Source organism: Gobio gobio (genome assembly GCF_949357685.1).
Source record: "Gobio gobio genome assembly, chromosome: 19".
Lineage (NCBI taxonomy): Eukaryota > Metazoa > Chordata > Actinopteri > Cypriniformes > Gobionidae > Gobio > Gobio gobio.
In genome coordinates, this window is record NC_137112.1 from 20,521,944 (window position 1) to 20,537,654 (window position 15,711).

A 15,711-nucleotide genomic window follows, 5' to 3' on the forward strand; every position below is an offset into this window, starting at 1 on the left:
CCACACACGCATCCTCTGCTAAAAGTTCCAGAATGAATGGAAAGGTGAGGGTCCACTGAATAACATCCCATAGAGCATTTTTAATCCAACGAAACAATAATGGTGTAATATTGATGGTTAATCCTTTGTTTACATCGCATTTCTGCGGAGCGAGGTATCATACTAGACTGTTATGCAATAAAATAATGCACCAAAAACAGTCTCCCAGTAGCATAAAGTGGCATGGGTTTATAGCTTAGACTGTTACGAACATAAAACAACTAACCCCACTCAAAAACATGCAAAGATAGCCGCGATATAGTCAAAAATATCCAACCATAGCATTCGTTTTGGGTGATGTCATGATGTGCTCATCCAATGATATTGTCTGTTTATCTGGAGCCAATAAAAGCATTGAATCGTCATGACTGACAGAAAATGTAGCCAATGAGCACACGATTCCAACGAGACCTCTCATGTTTATATTCGTCACATGGGCGTGAATATTTATTCATTGGAATCTGCTCATCTCTCACGGTCTCTCCCTCTCCCTGACACACCTCCTCCTGTCATCTGACAGACAGCTAACAGCTAACGGGCTTGTAAACAGACGGTCTCTTTGCAGTAACGTAACTGTTTACTTACTGGACGGAATTTATTATCAAATGGATCGTCAAAAGAAGTTTTTTTCTGCTGAGGATGTTTTATTTGAGCTCACTCGAAGCAGCGATGTGGAAAACATTGAGAGTGAAGACAGCGATGACGGTGATATGCTTGTTGACGAGGCTGATCCAATAATATACCGGTGAGTTGCTGTGTAGTTGTTTATGTATATTCAGAATGTGTGTGAGAATGTATTTATTTAATTTTTTTCAGTGTGCTAGAAAAAATGCACTATACCAGTATGCATTATCCATATGCTGATATTTTGCATTTTTCCTTGCACACATGGGGAAAGATTATATATAATTTTCCCCCATGTGCGTGTAAATAAAACATATATATAACACATGTAATTGTTTATATATATATATATATATATATATATATATATATATATATATATATATATATATATATTTATTTATTTATTTATTTTTCTGTGTGCTAGAAAAAATGCAATATACCAGTATGCATTATCCATATGCTGATATTTAGCATTTTTTTCTAGCACACATGGGGAAAAATTATATATAATCTTTCCCTATGTGTGCTAGGAAAAATGCAAAATATCAGCATATGGATAAGAAAAAATACATAAATAAAATAAATACAGTCTCAATATATATATATATATATTACATGTGTTATATACATATAACGTTATATATATATATGTTTTATTGAATGCTCTATGAATATATATATGTTATATATATATATATATATATATATATATATATATATATATTTATATATGTTATATACATATATATATATATGTTTTATTGAATGCTCTATGAATATATATATGTTATACATATATATATGTTTTATATGAATGCTCACTGTATCACCAGCCATTAGATTGATGTTTGGGCTGTGAGCGAATGTATGGGTGGCCATCAATATGAATGCTCACTGTATCACCAGCCATTAGATTGATGTTTGGGCTGTGAGCGAATGTATGGGTGGCCATCAATATGAATGCTCACTGTATCACCGGCCATTAGATTGATTGTAGGACTGTGTGCGAATGTATGGGCCGCCGTCAATATGAATGCTCACTGTATAGCCGGCCGTTAGATTGATTGTAGGACTGTGTGAGAATGTATGGGCCGCCGTCAATATGAATGCTCACTGTATAGCCGGCCGTTAGATTGATGCTTGGGCTGTGTGAGAATGTATAGGTGGCCGTCAATATGAATGCTCACTGTATAGCCGGCCGTTAGATTGATGCTTGGGCTGTGTGAGAATGTATAGGTGGCCGTCAATATGAATGCTGTCTAACCGACTGCCCATCAGTTTCATTGTTCATGGGATGGCCTGCAATTAGAGTGAATGATGACAGTGTGATTGTTGATTGAATGGGCAAACTATACAGAAATATTACATGAGTGCTAATTCTCTTTCCTTTCCTTCCCATTCTACAGGCATCAGGTTGAGTCTTCGGATGAAGAATGGCAGCCAAGCACCAGCCAACCAGCAGAAAAGCGAAGGAAGCTCTCAGATTATTCAAGATCTGCACTGGCTGTTGTCGACCTGAATCCGCCAGTAAAAGGGAGAGGCAAAAAAAGGGTCAGAAAAACCAAGTCCACACCCGCTGTGTCCCCAAGCACCCCTACAGTAAAGTGGAACTGTTCAACTGACGAGGACATTACACCCCCGCCTGCAGTCTTCAGACCCTTTCGAACACCAGGCCCACAGCTGATCCTCACAGCATCATACACAGTGTTGCAGTTGTTCCAGCTCTTCATATCCACTTCATTGCTGCAGACTATTGTCAAAAACACAAATGCCTATGGAGCGATGCATCAAAAGGACCAAAAACAGTGGCAAGATATTTCTTTGAATGACATATATGCCTATCTGTCACTTATAATATACATGGGAATGACGAAAAGGCCTTCACTGCCTGATTACTGGAGGAAACACAACATTTTCCGCACACCCTTTCCTGCCGAAGTTATGTCTTCAAGGAAATTTTTTTCCATCTCCTCTGCTCTGCATCTCAGTGATCCAAAGGTGGATGCTGAAAACAACACCAAAAAAGGAACAGCTGCCTATGACCGTCTCTGTAAGCTAAAGCCAATGTATCAAGAACTGCGAGATGCATGCAAGAACTTTTTCCATCCTTTCCAGAACATTGCAATTGATGAGAGGATGGTGGCAACAAAAGCGAGGAATGGACTAAAGCAATATATGAAGGCCAAGCCAACAAAGTGGGGATATAAACTGTTCGTGCTTGCTGACTCATTATTTGCATACACATGGGACTTTTTTATCTATGAGGGTAAATCACCTGCAGCTCCCATCCCACAGAACAAAGGACTAAGTTATGAGTCTGTCATGGCACTGGTTGATGAGAAGATGTTGGGAACAGGCTACAAACTGTTTGTTGACAACTTCTACACCAGTCCAGCGCTGTTTACAGATCTCCTGAAAAAAAACATCTGGGCGTGCGGGACTATTCGGTCCAACAGGATAGGATACCCTAAAACTGCCATGAACAAGCTTCCAAAAAGAGCTCCTCGTGGCACACATCATTGGCTGAGAGAAGGGGACTTGCTTTTTGTGGAATGGAAGGACACTAGAGAGGTACAGATGTGCTCCACCATTCACAGAGGCACCGGAGGGAATGTTGTGCAGAGGAAAGTGAAAGGTGGAAATGGACAGTGGGAAACCTTGGATGTACCTGTTCCAGACTGTGTTGCAGAATACAACAGGTTTGTAGAATATTTTCAGTAATGTCATTTTTGTTTGTTTACATTTCATCTATATTGAATATCAAGAACATTTATGAAAATATTCTAAAATATGACCTATTCTATTTCTATTCAGGTTCATGGGTGGAGTAGATGTCTCTGATGCACTCATTACCTACTACAAAATCTCACACAAAACCAGAAAGTGGTATCGTACCTTCTTCTTCCACTTTGTGGACATAGCCATTGTAAATGCTTTTATACTCCACCGTCAAATGGCTGGTATGAAGAATCAGAAGCCACTGACACAGAAGCAATTCAGAGAACAACTCGTTGAGGAACTTACTGTGTTGGTGCGTGCTGATGTTCCTTCACCCCCTCCCTCCCACAAAGAAGACACTCGCCACTTACCAGGGAACTTCGCTTCAGACAGCACCAAAGGAAGGCGCCAGTGCAGGGTTTGTTCCCAAAAAACCCCGGTTTTTTGTAAGACTTGTTCTGTGGCACTGTGCTTTCTGCCAAAGCGTGACTGCTATGCTGTTTGGCACGAACAGCACTGACTATCCAGACTGTGTTGCAGAATACAACCGGTTAGTAGAATGTATTCAGTAATGTCAATTTTGTTTGTTTGTATTTCATCTATATTGAATATGTAGAACATTTCTGAAATTATTCTAAAATATATGCCCTATTCTATTTCTATTCAGGCTTCACCAGCACTGACTACAGAGGACTTTTTGGATCGTTTTGCAGGGGACAACTGCCTTTTTTTTTGTAACATTTGCACATTTCACCAGCACTGACTACACAGGACTTTTTGGATCGTTTTGCAGGGGACAACTGCCTTTTTTTTGGTAACATTTGCACATTTCACCAGCACTGACTACACAGGACTTTTTGGATCGTTTTGCAGGGGACAACTGCCTTTTTTTTTGTAACATTTGCACATTTCACCAGCACTGACTACACAGGACTTCTTGGATCGTTTTGCAGGGGACAACTGCCTTTTTTTTTGTAACATTTGCACATTTCACCAGCACTGACTACACAGGACTTTTTGGATCGTTTTGCAGGGGACAACTGCCTTTTTTTTTGTAACATTTGCACATTTCACCAGCACTGACTACACAGGACTTCTTGGATCGTTTTGCAGGGGACAACTGCCTTTTTTTTGGTAACATTTGCACATTTCACCAGCACTGACTACACAGGACTTTTTGGATCGTTTTGCAGGGGACAACTGCCTTTTTTTTGGTAACATTTGCACATTTCACCAGCACTGACTACACAGGACTTTTTGGATCGTTTTGCTGTTTGGCACGAACAGCACTGACTATCCAGACTGTGTTGCAGAATACAACCGGTTAGTAGAATGTATTCAGTAATGTCAATTTTGTTTGTTTGTATTTCATCTATATTGAATATCTAGAACATTTCTGAAATTATTCTAAAATATATGCCCTATTCTATTTCTATTCAGGCTTCACCAGCACTGACTACAGAGGACTTTTTGGATCGTTTTGCAGGGGACAACTGCCTTTTTTTTGGTAACATTTGCACATTTCACCAGCACTGACTACACAGGACTTTTTGGATCGTTTTGCTGTTTGGCACGAACAGCACTGACTATCCAGACTGTGTTGCAGAATACAACCGGTTAGTAGAATGTATTCAGTAATGTCAATTTTGTTTGTTTGTATTTCATCTATATTGAATATCTAGAACATTTCTGAAATTATTCTAAAATATATGCCCTATTCTATTTCTATTCAGGCTTCACCAGCACTGACTACACAGGACTTTTTGGATCGTTTTGCAGGGGACAACTGCCTTTTTTTTATTTGCACATTTTTTGTGTTTTTATAGCTATATATTTATATTACTTATTGTTATTCATATTTATAATTATTCTAAAATATGCCCTATTCTATTTCTATTCAGGCTTCACCAGCACTGACTACAGAGGACTTTTTGGATCGTTTTGCAGGGGACAACTGCCTTTTTTTTGGTAACATTTGCACATTTCACCAGCACTGACTACACAGGACTTTTTGGATCGTTTTGCTGTTTGGCACGAACAGCACTGACTATCCAGACTGTGTTGCAGAATACAACCGGTTAGTAGAATGTATTCAGTAATGTCAATTTTGTTTGTTTGTATTTCATCTATATTGAATATCTAGAACATTTCTGAAATTATTCTAAAATATATGCCCTATTCTATTTCTATTCAGGCTTCACCAGCACTGACTACACAGGACTTTTTGGATCGTTTTGCAGGGGACAACTGCCTTTTTTTTATTTGCACATTTTTTGTGTTTTTATAGCTATATATTTATATTACTTATTGTTATTCATATTTATAATTATTCTAAAATATGCCCTATTCTATTTCTATTCAGGCTTCACCAGCACTGACTACAGAGGACTTTTTGGATCGGTTTGCAGGGGACAACGGCCTTTTTTTTGGTAACATTTGCACATTTCACCAGCACTGACTACACAGGACTTTTTGGATCGTTTTGCAGGAGACAACTGCCTTTTTTTTAATTTGCACATTTTTTGTGTTTTTATAGCTATATATTTATATTACTTATCGTTATTCATATTTATATTACTAGTTTATATTTATAGTTATTATACTTATATTATTTATTGTTGTATTTTCTGTTTCAAAGAAGTTTAGTACTTTTTTATTAATATTTCATTTTTTTTATTATATTTTTAATAATAAGTTATAAGTTCTGTTGTACAAATAAATCACTTATACAAAGTCTTATGGTTCTGCCTATTATTTTATAGTTGAAAAAGCATTCAAGCATCATATATGATGGCTAAAATCAAGTCTCCAAGTAGGTTTCTTGGCACCTGGACATATTCTTAGAAAAAAGCATGCAGGAACCCCATTTTTCATGATATCTTCGTCAAATTTTAAATATAAACTGATGAGACTTGTGCCTTTCAATTCATTAACTAACTGGATTCCTCCAGGCTTATTTTCATATATTTTTACATCAAATAATAAAGTGTTCATTGTAGCACAAATCATCTTCAAGACACTTCAACTCCTATAACTGTTTGTCTTTCTAAGTTTTTTTCTACTTTAATGTTTGGGTAATAAACTCTAAAGTGTCTTCTTTTTAAAGATGTCTAAATTGTGCATGTAGTGCAAATTGTTCAGCAACTGCAATTGTTTTAGTTGGGAGATGTCATTTCTGGGGATGTGCCGCAAGCAGGGGGAGGGAGAAATGGAACAGACATAGTCTTGGAAAAAAGCTTGCAGGAACCACATTTTTCATTATATCTTCCTCAAACTTGAACTATAAACTGATAAGTCGTGTGGCTTTCAATCCATAACTGAACTGGATTCCTCCAGGTCTATTTTCATATATTTTTACATGAAATAATAAAGCATTCTATGTAGTGCAAATAATTTTTGAGGCATTTCAACTATTATAATTTTTTATCTGTTTGAGAATTATCAACTCTGATTGCTTTTTATTAGAGTCCCAAGTGTCTTCTTTCCAAAGATACCTTAATTGTGCCTGTAGCACACTGTTCTCAGGAGCTATAATTATTTTAATTCAGGTAGGTCGTTTTCAGCTGTGAGCCCCAAAATGGGGGTGCAGCTTAACAGGTTAATTCATCTCATTTATTAATACCACAAGAGACTAGGGGTGACCCCGAATAGTTGAAGATTCGATGCATCGATATCCGGAGCCTGATTCGACCACCGATCTCACAGTCGAATCTTTGCGGGTGTTATGAAACGAGGATCATACCATTTTGGCAATATGGGGGGTGCTCAATGTCTAATTTCACTGTTTTTTTCACTGGTTTTGTGCGATTATATTAAGTTATATACAGCCTTTAATTATGATGATGCTGTAAAAAAAAAAAAAACGTGAAAAGAAAGAAGCGTTCAATAAATATTTTTAACGCGTGTATGTTTATGTGTGTGAGTGTGTGAGTGAGTGTGTGTGTGTGTGTGTGTGTGTGTGTGTGTGTGTGTGTGTGTGTGTGTGTGTGTGTGTGTGTGTGTGTGTGTGTGTGTGTGTGTGTGTAAATCCAACCACCCCTGTGACAGATTTTAAGTTTCACTTTCCCTGATCCGTGACAGACGAGGCGCATCTTGGCGGCAGGGAATACTTAACAATGTCTGGAATAAGAAACTCTAAAGTGTGGATGCACTTTGAAATGGTAAAAGATGATCCAAAAAAAGTTAAATGCAAGTTGTGCCAACAGCTCATGTTCTAGCACTCATCAACAACAAACATGGCTTTCCATTTAAAACGGGCAAGTTTAAGAGCGCACTGCTGCCGGCCAACGTTAACAAGTTGGTTTTCCCCGCACACAATTCGAAAAGACTCAAACGCACACAAGCAGAGTGAAAGAATGGATTTTTTTCGATCGGGTAGGGTACAAGTGTTTTCAAACATTTCAGCCGCTGTGTGAAATCACTTTGTCTTATTTACGGGTTTATTTTTCTTTCTTTTTTTCCTCCTTTATTTGTTGCATGGTTTAAATTTAAATATATATATTTAAAAAAAATTGTTTGTTTATTGTAGTTGATATTGCGCAAGGAGGGATGGTGTCTCATGAGGAGATGCCGTCTTTGTCCTTGCGCAATGGTTTCAGGTGCGTTCCAGAGGACGGCGTCACAGTGGAAGACGTGCTTATTTCGGCTGGTGGGGAAGTAGGACATGAGAATATTGTGTCCGCTTCTCGTATGAACAAAGCCATAGTAGTGTTCCTGAAAGAACAACATTGTGTTAATCGTTTAATCGAAAATGGTCTCGTTATAAACGAAAACTTCAAGTTTCCCCGTTACATGCTCCAACAGCGAAAATCACTGTATCGAATGTTCCACCGTTTATTCCGGATGACGCGTTGGAACGGGAATTAGCTAGGTTTGGCAAATTTGCCAGTGGTTTTAAAACAATCACACTAGGATGTAAACACCCGTCTCTGAAACATGTCAAATCTTTCAGAAGACAGGTGTTTATGTTTCTGGACTCCCCCGAGAATACGCTGGATATTTCATTCCGAGTACGACATGAAGGGAAATCTTATATGGTGTACGCAACAACTGGTAGTTTAAGGTGCTTCAAATGATTTAGGTCATAAAAAGTTTGCATGCCCACATAGAGAGCGTCCAGCAGAGGATAGGCCTGCTGTCACAGGAGAGGGAGATGTGGCGGAGCACACTGTTCAAGAGGAAAACGCAGGTTCATCAGAGGTAAGCGTTTCTGCTGCGGCGCCGTCCGCTATGGAAGCACATGAGCTTGTTGTTACCAATACAGATCCTACTCAAATTGCAGGGCCCAGTTCAAGTAGGTGTGAGGAGCCTGTTTTTTTAGGTACAAGAAAGAGAGAATTGGTTGTCACTAATGACGGTAGTGCAATGGATGATGTATCTGATGATAATGGTTCTCTTCTCGATTATGATTGTGACTCTCAAGTAGGTTCTGTATGTGGTCCTGAAAGTGATTCTCAGGATATGTCAATTAAAGATCCTTCTTTGTATACATTAGAGGAAATTAATGGCTTTCACTGCATGAAAAGTGGGATTTTCGACCCCGTAAATGCCTGTAGACTCCCGGAAATCTCCCTAATTTTCGGCAGTTTTCGACAATTTAGAGGGAGTGAACGTCGCGTTCGTCTGTGCCACAAATTGTCGTAAACAAACCATGACGTAGGTGGAGAGCCCCCCGCTGAGAGAGCTGACAGCCATGTTGTCTCGGGCAGCCGCGAGTCTAGGGTTAGAGTGGAACCCTCCACCCTGTCCCGAACGCTCGCGGCTCGATTATTGGTTTTTGGGGACCCGCGCTGACTCACGTCAGTCCCCGCCCCCAATACCTTTCTTTCCCGAGCTGCATGAGGAGATTGCCCGGTCCTGGAAGTCCCCGTTGTCTTCCCGTGATCGGTCTGCAGTCTCCTCCGCCTTCTCCACCCTTGATGGGTACACTGGGGTCCCCCAGGTTGAACGTTCTGTTGCGATGCAACTGTGTCCTCAGAGCGCTTCGACCTGGCGAGGCGATCCTAAGCACCCCTCCAAAGACTGTCGATTCACATCAACCTTGGTGGCGAAATCGCACAGAGCTGCGGGGCAGGCTGCCGCCTCTTTGCATGCCATGGCGATCCTCCAGGTCTACCAGGCCAGGATCCTCAAGGACATGCACGAGGGTGGAGTTGATCCGGGGCTCTTAGATGAGCTGCGTGCCGCCACCGACCTCGCTCTCCGGGCGACGAAGGTGACTGCACGCTCCCTGGGTCGTGATGTCCACAAATGTGGTCCAGGAGCGACACCTGTGGCTAAACCTGGCCGATATGCGGGACACCGAGCGGACACGTTTCCTCGATGCCCCCATATCCCAGGCTGGCCTCTTCGGCGGAGCGGTTGAAAGCTTCGCCCAACAGTTTTCAACCGCCCAGAAGCAGACTGAGGCAATCAAACATATACTGCCCCAGCGGCCAGCTGCTGCTTCCACCCAGCCGCCGGCACAGTCGCCTCAGCCTGCTCGCCGCCGAGGACGCCCTCCTAAGGCTCCCGCCCCTCCCACCCAGTCCAAGCAGCAGCCTTCACCCGGGCCGGGTCGCGGAGGAAGCCGTAGGAAGGCGTCCCAGTCCCCTCAGGCCGCCCCGCTAAACGCCAGGCCAAGCGGCGCTCCTGAGACGGACGGCTCAGGGATGGGAAATTCTTTCCAGGAGATGGTGGCAGGACCACTCCTTCCCCCGGTGGAGGGCCGGGGGAGAATCCTTTGTTCAGCTGCTGGCCCCCGGGTCAGCAGCACCCTAATTTGGTCAATGAAAGAATTAACACTCCCATCCCTGAGCCCCCAGAGATCGGTGATGCCAGTGCGCGCCACCCACGGGTCCCGCCACTCGCATCCCTCTCTGTCGCCAGCCTCCTGGCAGAGCAGACCCCAGTGGAACGTGCGTCCTTCCCTGGTCTCCTCTGTCAGGACGCAGCCGTTAACCGCACCCCCACACCGGGACGCCCAACAGCCTCCCTTGTCCGGGTCGGTAACGCTGCATCGCTGCCCCACACCGGGTACGTCTGTAGTCCGAATGACCCCACTGGTGCAGTTCCTGAGAGCCTGGCTTCAGATTCCAGGGCTGTCCCGCTGGGTCGCGAAGACAGTCAGGCGCGGCTACGCGATTCAGTTCGCGCAGGCTCCTCCCTGCTTCCGGGGAGTCCGCTTTACTATGGTCGGGGCCAATGCCCCTGTCATGCGAGCGGAGGTTGCCACCCTACTGGCGAAGGGTGCGATCGAGCCTGTCCCTCCAGCCGAGATGAAGTCCGGGTTTTACAGCCCCTACTTCATTGTACCCAAAAAGACCGGTGGGTTAAGACCAATCCTGGACCTCCGCATCTTGAACCGTTACCTACCCACGCTTCCGTTCAAGATGTTGACAGCGAAACACCTTTTCGAATGCGTTCGTCCCGGCGATTGGTTTGCAGCGATCGACCTGAAGGACGCCTACTTTCATGTCTCCATCCTACCTCGACACAGACCGTTCCTACGGTTTGCTTTCGAGGGGCGGGCATACCAGTACGCGGTCCTCCCATTCAGGCTATCTCTGTCCCCTCGCGTCTTTACGAAGATTGCCGAGGCAGCCCTTGCGCCCCTACGGCAGCACGGGGTTCGCATCCTGAATTATCTCGACGACTGGCTCATAATGAGTCACTCTCGAGAGCAGGTTTGCGAACACAGAGATCTGGTTCTCCACCACTTAGCCTGTCTGGGCCTTCGGGTCAACTGGGAGAAGAGCAAACTCTGCCCCGTGTAGAGGATCTCTTTTCTAGGTATGGAGATCGACTCGGTCGCCATGTGCGCGCAACTTACGAGCGAGCGCGCGCAGTCTCTGCTGACTTGCCTCCGTCAAGGCCAAGTAACCCGGGCCTGCTTGCAGGCACTCACTCCGTGGTCGAACCTCAGTTTTCTACGGACCGGCGTGTCCTTAGAACGAGTTTCCAGGCATGTTGTTGTATCAACGGATGCCTCCTCCATGGGCTGGGGTGCCATGTGCAATGGACAAGCAGCCGCGGGCTCCTGGACAGGACCCCAGCGCCTTCTGCATGTCAATTGCCTCGAGTTGCTGGCAGTACGGTTCGCCCTCCACCGCTTCCGAGCGTTGCTGAGGGGTCAACACGTACTTGTCCGGACAGACAACACGGCCACTGTAGCGTACATCAATCACCAGGGCGGTCTACGCTCCCGCCGTATGTCTCAACTCGCCCGCCATCTCGTTTTATGGAGTCAGAAGCACCTGAGGTCCCTTCGTGCTATCCACATCCCGGGAGAACTGAACCATGCAGCCGACGAGCTCTCACGGATTCAGCCACTTCCTGGAGAATGGAGACTCCATCCCCAGACGGTCCAGCTGATTTGGGAACAGTTCGGCGACGCACAGGTAGATCTGTTTGCCTCCCACGACTCTTCCCACTGCAGCCTGTACTATTCCCTGACCGAGGGCACGCTCGGCACGGATGCACTGGTGCACAGCTGGCCCCAGGACCTACGCTAATTCGTTTCCCCCAGTGAGCCTTCTCGCACGAGTTCTGTGCAAGATCAGGGAGGACAAGGAGCAGGTCATGTTGGTCGCCCCATATTGGCACGGCCAGACCTGGTTCTCAGAACTGCTACTCCTTGCGACAGCCCTCCCTGGCCTATCCCTCTGAGACCGGACCTCCTCTCTCAGAGACGGGGCACTCTATGGCACCCGCGTCTAGCGCTCTGGAAGCTCCACGTGTGGCTTCTGGACGGGACGCGGCAGGTTTGAGTGGCCTGCCACCTACGGTGGCCGCCACCATCACTTCCGCTAGGGCAGAGTCTACACGACACCTCTATGCGTTGAAGTGGAACCTCTTCGTCACCTGGTGCTCTTCCCGCCAAGAAGACCCCTGGAAATGCCCGATCGGGTCCGTGCTTGAGTTTCTCCAAGAGGGGCTGGAGCGAAGGCTGTCTCCCTCCACCCTGAAAGTGTATGTGGCTGCAATATCTGCCCATCACGACCTCTTGGGAGACAAAAAGGTAAGTCAGCACGACCTGATCATCAGGTTCCTGAGGGGGGCGAGGAGACTGAATCCTCCTCGCTCTCCTCTCGTTCCCTCTTGGGACCTCTCAGTAGTCTTAAGTGCTCTGCAGAGGCCTTCCTTTGAGCCTTTGCGGTCGGTCGATATTAAGTTTCTGTCGATGAAGACGGCTCTGCTGACCGCATTGGCCTCTCTTAAGAGGGTCGGGGACCTGCAGGCATTTTCGGTTGACGAAGCTTGCCTAGAATTCGGGCCGGCTAACTCTCACGTGATCCTGAGACCCCGGCCTGGATATGTGCCCAAGGTTCCTACCACTCCCTTCAGAGATCAGGTAGTGAACCTGCAAGCGCTGCCTTTGGAGGAGGCAGACCCAGCCTTGGCATTGCTCTGTCCAGTACGCGCTCTCCGCGCTTACGTAGACATGACGCAGTGTTTCAGGACCTCAGACCAGCTCTTTGTTTGTTATGGTGGAGAGCGGAAGGGAAGAGCTCTCTCAAAGCAGAGGTTGTCTCACTGGATAGTGGACACCATTGTTTTGGCTTACCAGCAGCAAGGTCGACCATGTCCCCTTGGTGTGAGGGCACACTCCACCCGGAGTGTGGCCTCCTCTTGGGCTCTAGCGCATGGCGCCTCGCTAACAGACATCTGCAGAGCTGCAGGCTGGGCGACACCCAACACATTCGCCAGATTCTACAATCTCCGAGTGGAGCCAGTGTCCGACTATGTACTCGCCCCCCTGAGGGGCCGGTAATGGACCAGGCTCTGGTGTCTTCGCTTGCTCGCCACTCCACTCCACGGACTGGATACGTGCGATATTCTCCTCAGGTGAGCTCCCCGAGAGCCCTGAGCTCCTCCAGCACTGTCGACGCCGACATCAGTTCAGTCTGCCCCTTCGAGCCCAGACCCTCATGTCCGGCCAGGTGCCCCATGTGTATGGTTCCCCTCCGGCGACCCCCACACGAGTATTTCCACCGTAAGCCTCCTCAGTGAGCAGGTGTCTTTCCCTTGGCAAGCCCCTGCCACCCCTAGGGTTAAAAATCCACCTTCGGCTGGTACCCTAGAGTTTGCCATATGCAGCCCACAGCGGGTCATATGTGTCTCCCCACGGGTAGGCATCATTGGCATTCCCTCACTGGGATATGCTTCCCAGTGTACCTTGGTAATCCTGTGATAAGTGGGAGTCCTGCGGCCTTAAGTGGCGGGATCTCACACTTACGCAGGGCACTGGATGACAGCTGAGTGGTGCGGTTATACTGGAACCCCCATTCGTCAGTCACTGATGTACGTCGGAGTGACTGAACGAAAGGGAACGTCTCAGTTACGTATGTAACCCTCATTCCCTGAGGAGGGAACGGAGACGTACATTCCTTAGCCACGTCAGTTGTGCTGCTGGAACGCGGAGTTCAGATCTTGGCTCCGCAGCAGATACATAATGCGATGTTGCTAGCGTACTTCCTTATATATCCACGAGGTGGGGCGGAGTTACGCATGCAAATTCCGCATGCCCATGGCATTGGCACGCCATTGGGCGCTGTTAAACACCTCGAAGGTAATTGGCTTCTAGGCGAAACCCCCATTCGTCAGTCACTGACTTACGTCTCCCTTCCCTCCTCAGGGAACGAGGGTTACATACGTAACCGAGACGTTATTGCTAATGACATACAGAGTAATTAATCTACTCTGTTAGCCCGGACAAGTTGAATCTACTTAAAAAATTGGAGCAAACTGGTTGCCCTAAAAATTTAATAATGTGAACTAAAACGAGTACATTTAACTTAAAATGTTTTAGTTAAAAAAATTCAGAACCTAGATAAAACTCCCCCTGCTGCTACACTGATTTGCATTTGTGTAGCTCACAGCATGTTCATTTACATGTTAAAGCCTCCCCTAGAATTAAGGGGAGGGGGGGTCATGGGGGGACAACTGCCAAGCAAGGCCCACGTCAATTTCCGTCAATTTACGGCAGTTTTCTGTGTTGCCTGCAAATTGCCGTGCACAGTCGTAAACCTGAAGTTTCACGGCAATCTACAGTGCCACATACTGACGAAAATCCCACTTTTCATGCAGTGTTTCTTGATGAGACATTTGGGAAACAAGTTAATATTAAAGATTTCTTTCCTGATGTTGAAAAATTTGAGAGGTCAGTGGCTGTTCTCCAAAAGACTGTGAATCTTGACCAGTTGAGTGAAAAGAAACGTTTTCGTTTAAAAAAAACGTCTCGGTTACGACTGTAACCTTAGTTCCCTGATAGGGAACGAGACGCTGCGTCACCGCTTTGGGAACGCCTCTGCGTGATTGCGTCGTGAAGCACGTATGTCATCAGTCCAATAGAGAGACGGAACGTCATAGGCGGGTGACGTCATAGACCCGGAAGCTATAAAGCACACCGGCAAACACACGCCGTTAGCTTCTGAAGAAGGCCTGAAACAAGGCGCTTGCGGGCATGCGAGGAGTATGGCCGGGTGACGCAGCGTCTCGTTCCCTATCAGGGAACTAAGGTTACAGTCGTAACCGAGACGTTCCCCTTCAAGGGAACTCGAGCTGCGTCACCGCTTTGGGAACGAGAATACCCACGTCCCCATGCGAGTCTGGATGCCCGCCTGTAACAGCTACGAGGCGAGCACCCGAGACCCCGGAGTAGCAGAAATATCTAGTTCATAGAACCTGACAAAAGTATGCGGCGATGACCACCCCGCCGCATCACACACTTCCTGCAGGGAGGCCCCTGCCAAGAGAGCTTGAGAAGCAGCCATACTCCTAGTGGAGTGGGACCGAACAGCCAAAGGAGAGGGCTGTCCGGCCGCCACATAAGCCAGTGAGATAGCCTCGACTACCCACTTGCTCATCCTCTGCTTTGACACCGGACCCCCACGGGATGGAGGTCCGTAGCAAACAAATAACTGATCAGTTTTCCTCCACAGGGCAGCTCTGTGGACATAGGCGTCTAAAGCGTGAACTGGACAAAGCAGATTTAACTTTTCCTGGTCTGACGTCACAAAGGGAGGAGGACAGAAGGCCTGGAGCACAATAGGTCTCACAGGATTAGTGAGGACCTTAGGAATATACCCGAGCCTCGGAGAGAGAAAGGCCTTAGCCATACCCGGGGCAAACTCCAAGCACGAGGGTGCGACAGAGAGGGCTTGCAAGTCCCCAATTCTTTTAAGAGAAGAAATAGCAAGAAGAAAAATAGTTTTGAAAGTGAGAAACTTTTCAGAAACTTCCTCGAGCGGCTCGAAGGGAGCCTCGGAAAGGCCTTGAAGGACGATGGATAAGTCCCAGGCCGGCACCCTGGTGCGTGTCACAGGTCTCAGCCTCAAGGTTCCACGG

General features: G+C 46.1%; 1 protein-coding gene across 2 annotated transcripts; it reads left to right on the forward strand.

Moving 5' to 3' along the window:
• Nucleotides 1-580: 580 nt before the first annotated feature.
• On the forward strand, nucleotides 581-6,021 carry LOC307142765 (piggyBac transposable element-derived protein 4-like). 2 transcript variants are annotated; one of them, XM_079843843.1, is made up of 7 exons: nucleotides 581-784; nucleotides 2,073-3,365; nucleotides 3,481-3,934; nucleotides 4,052-4,707; nucleotides 4,825-5,000; nucleotides 5,286-5,461; nucleotides 5,579-6,021. In XM_079843843.1, the coding sequence occupies exons 1-3, from the start codon at nucleotides 645-647 to the stop codon at nucleotides 3,902-3,904; spliced, it is 1,857 nt and encodes a 618-aa protein (XP_079699969.1). In that variant the 5' UTR covers nucleotides 581-644; the 3' UTR covers nucleotides 3,905-3,934; nucleotides 4,052-4,707; nucleotides 4,825-5,000; nucleotides 5,286-5,461; nucleotides 5,579-6,021. The 2 variants fall into 2 exon arrangements, with proteins under 2 accessions (XP_079699969.1, XP_079699970.1); XM_079843844.1 differs by lacking the exon at nucleotides 5,579-6,021 and having other exon boundaries at nucleotides 5,118-5,304.
• Nucleotides 6,022-15,711: the final 9,690 nt, after the last annotated feature.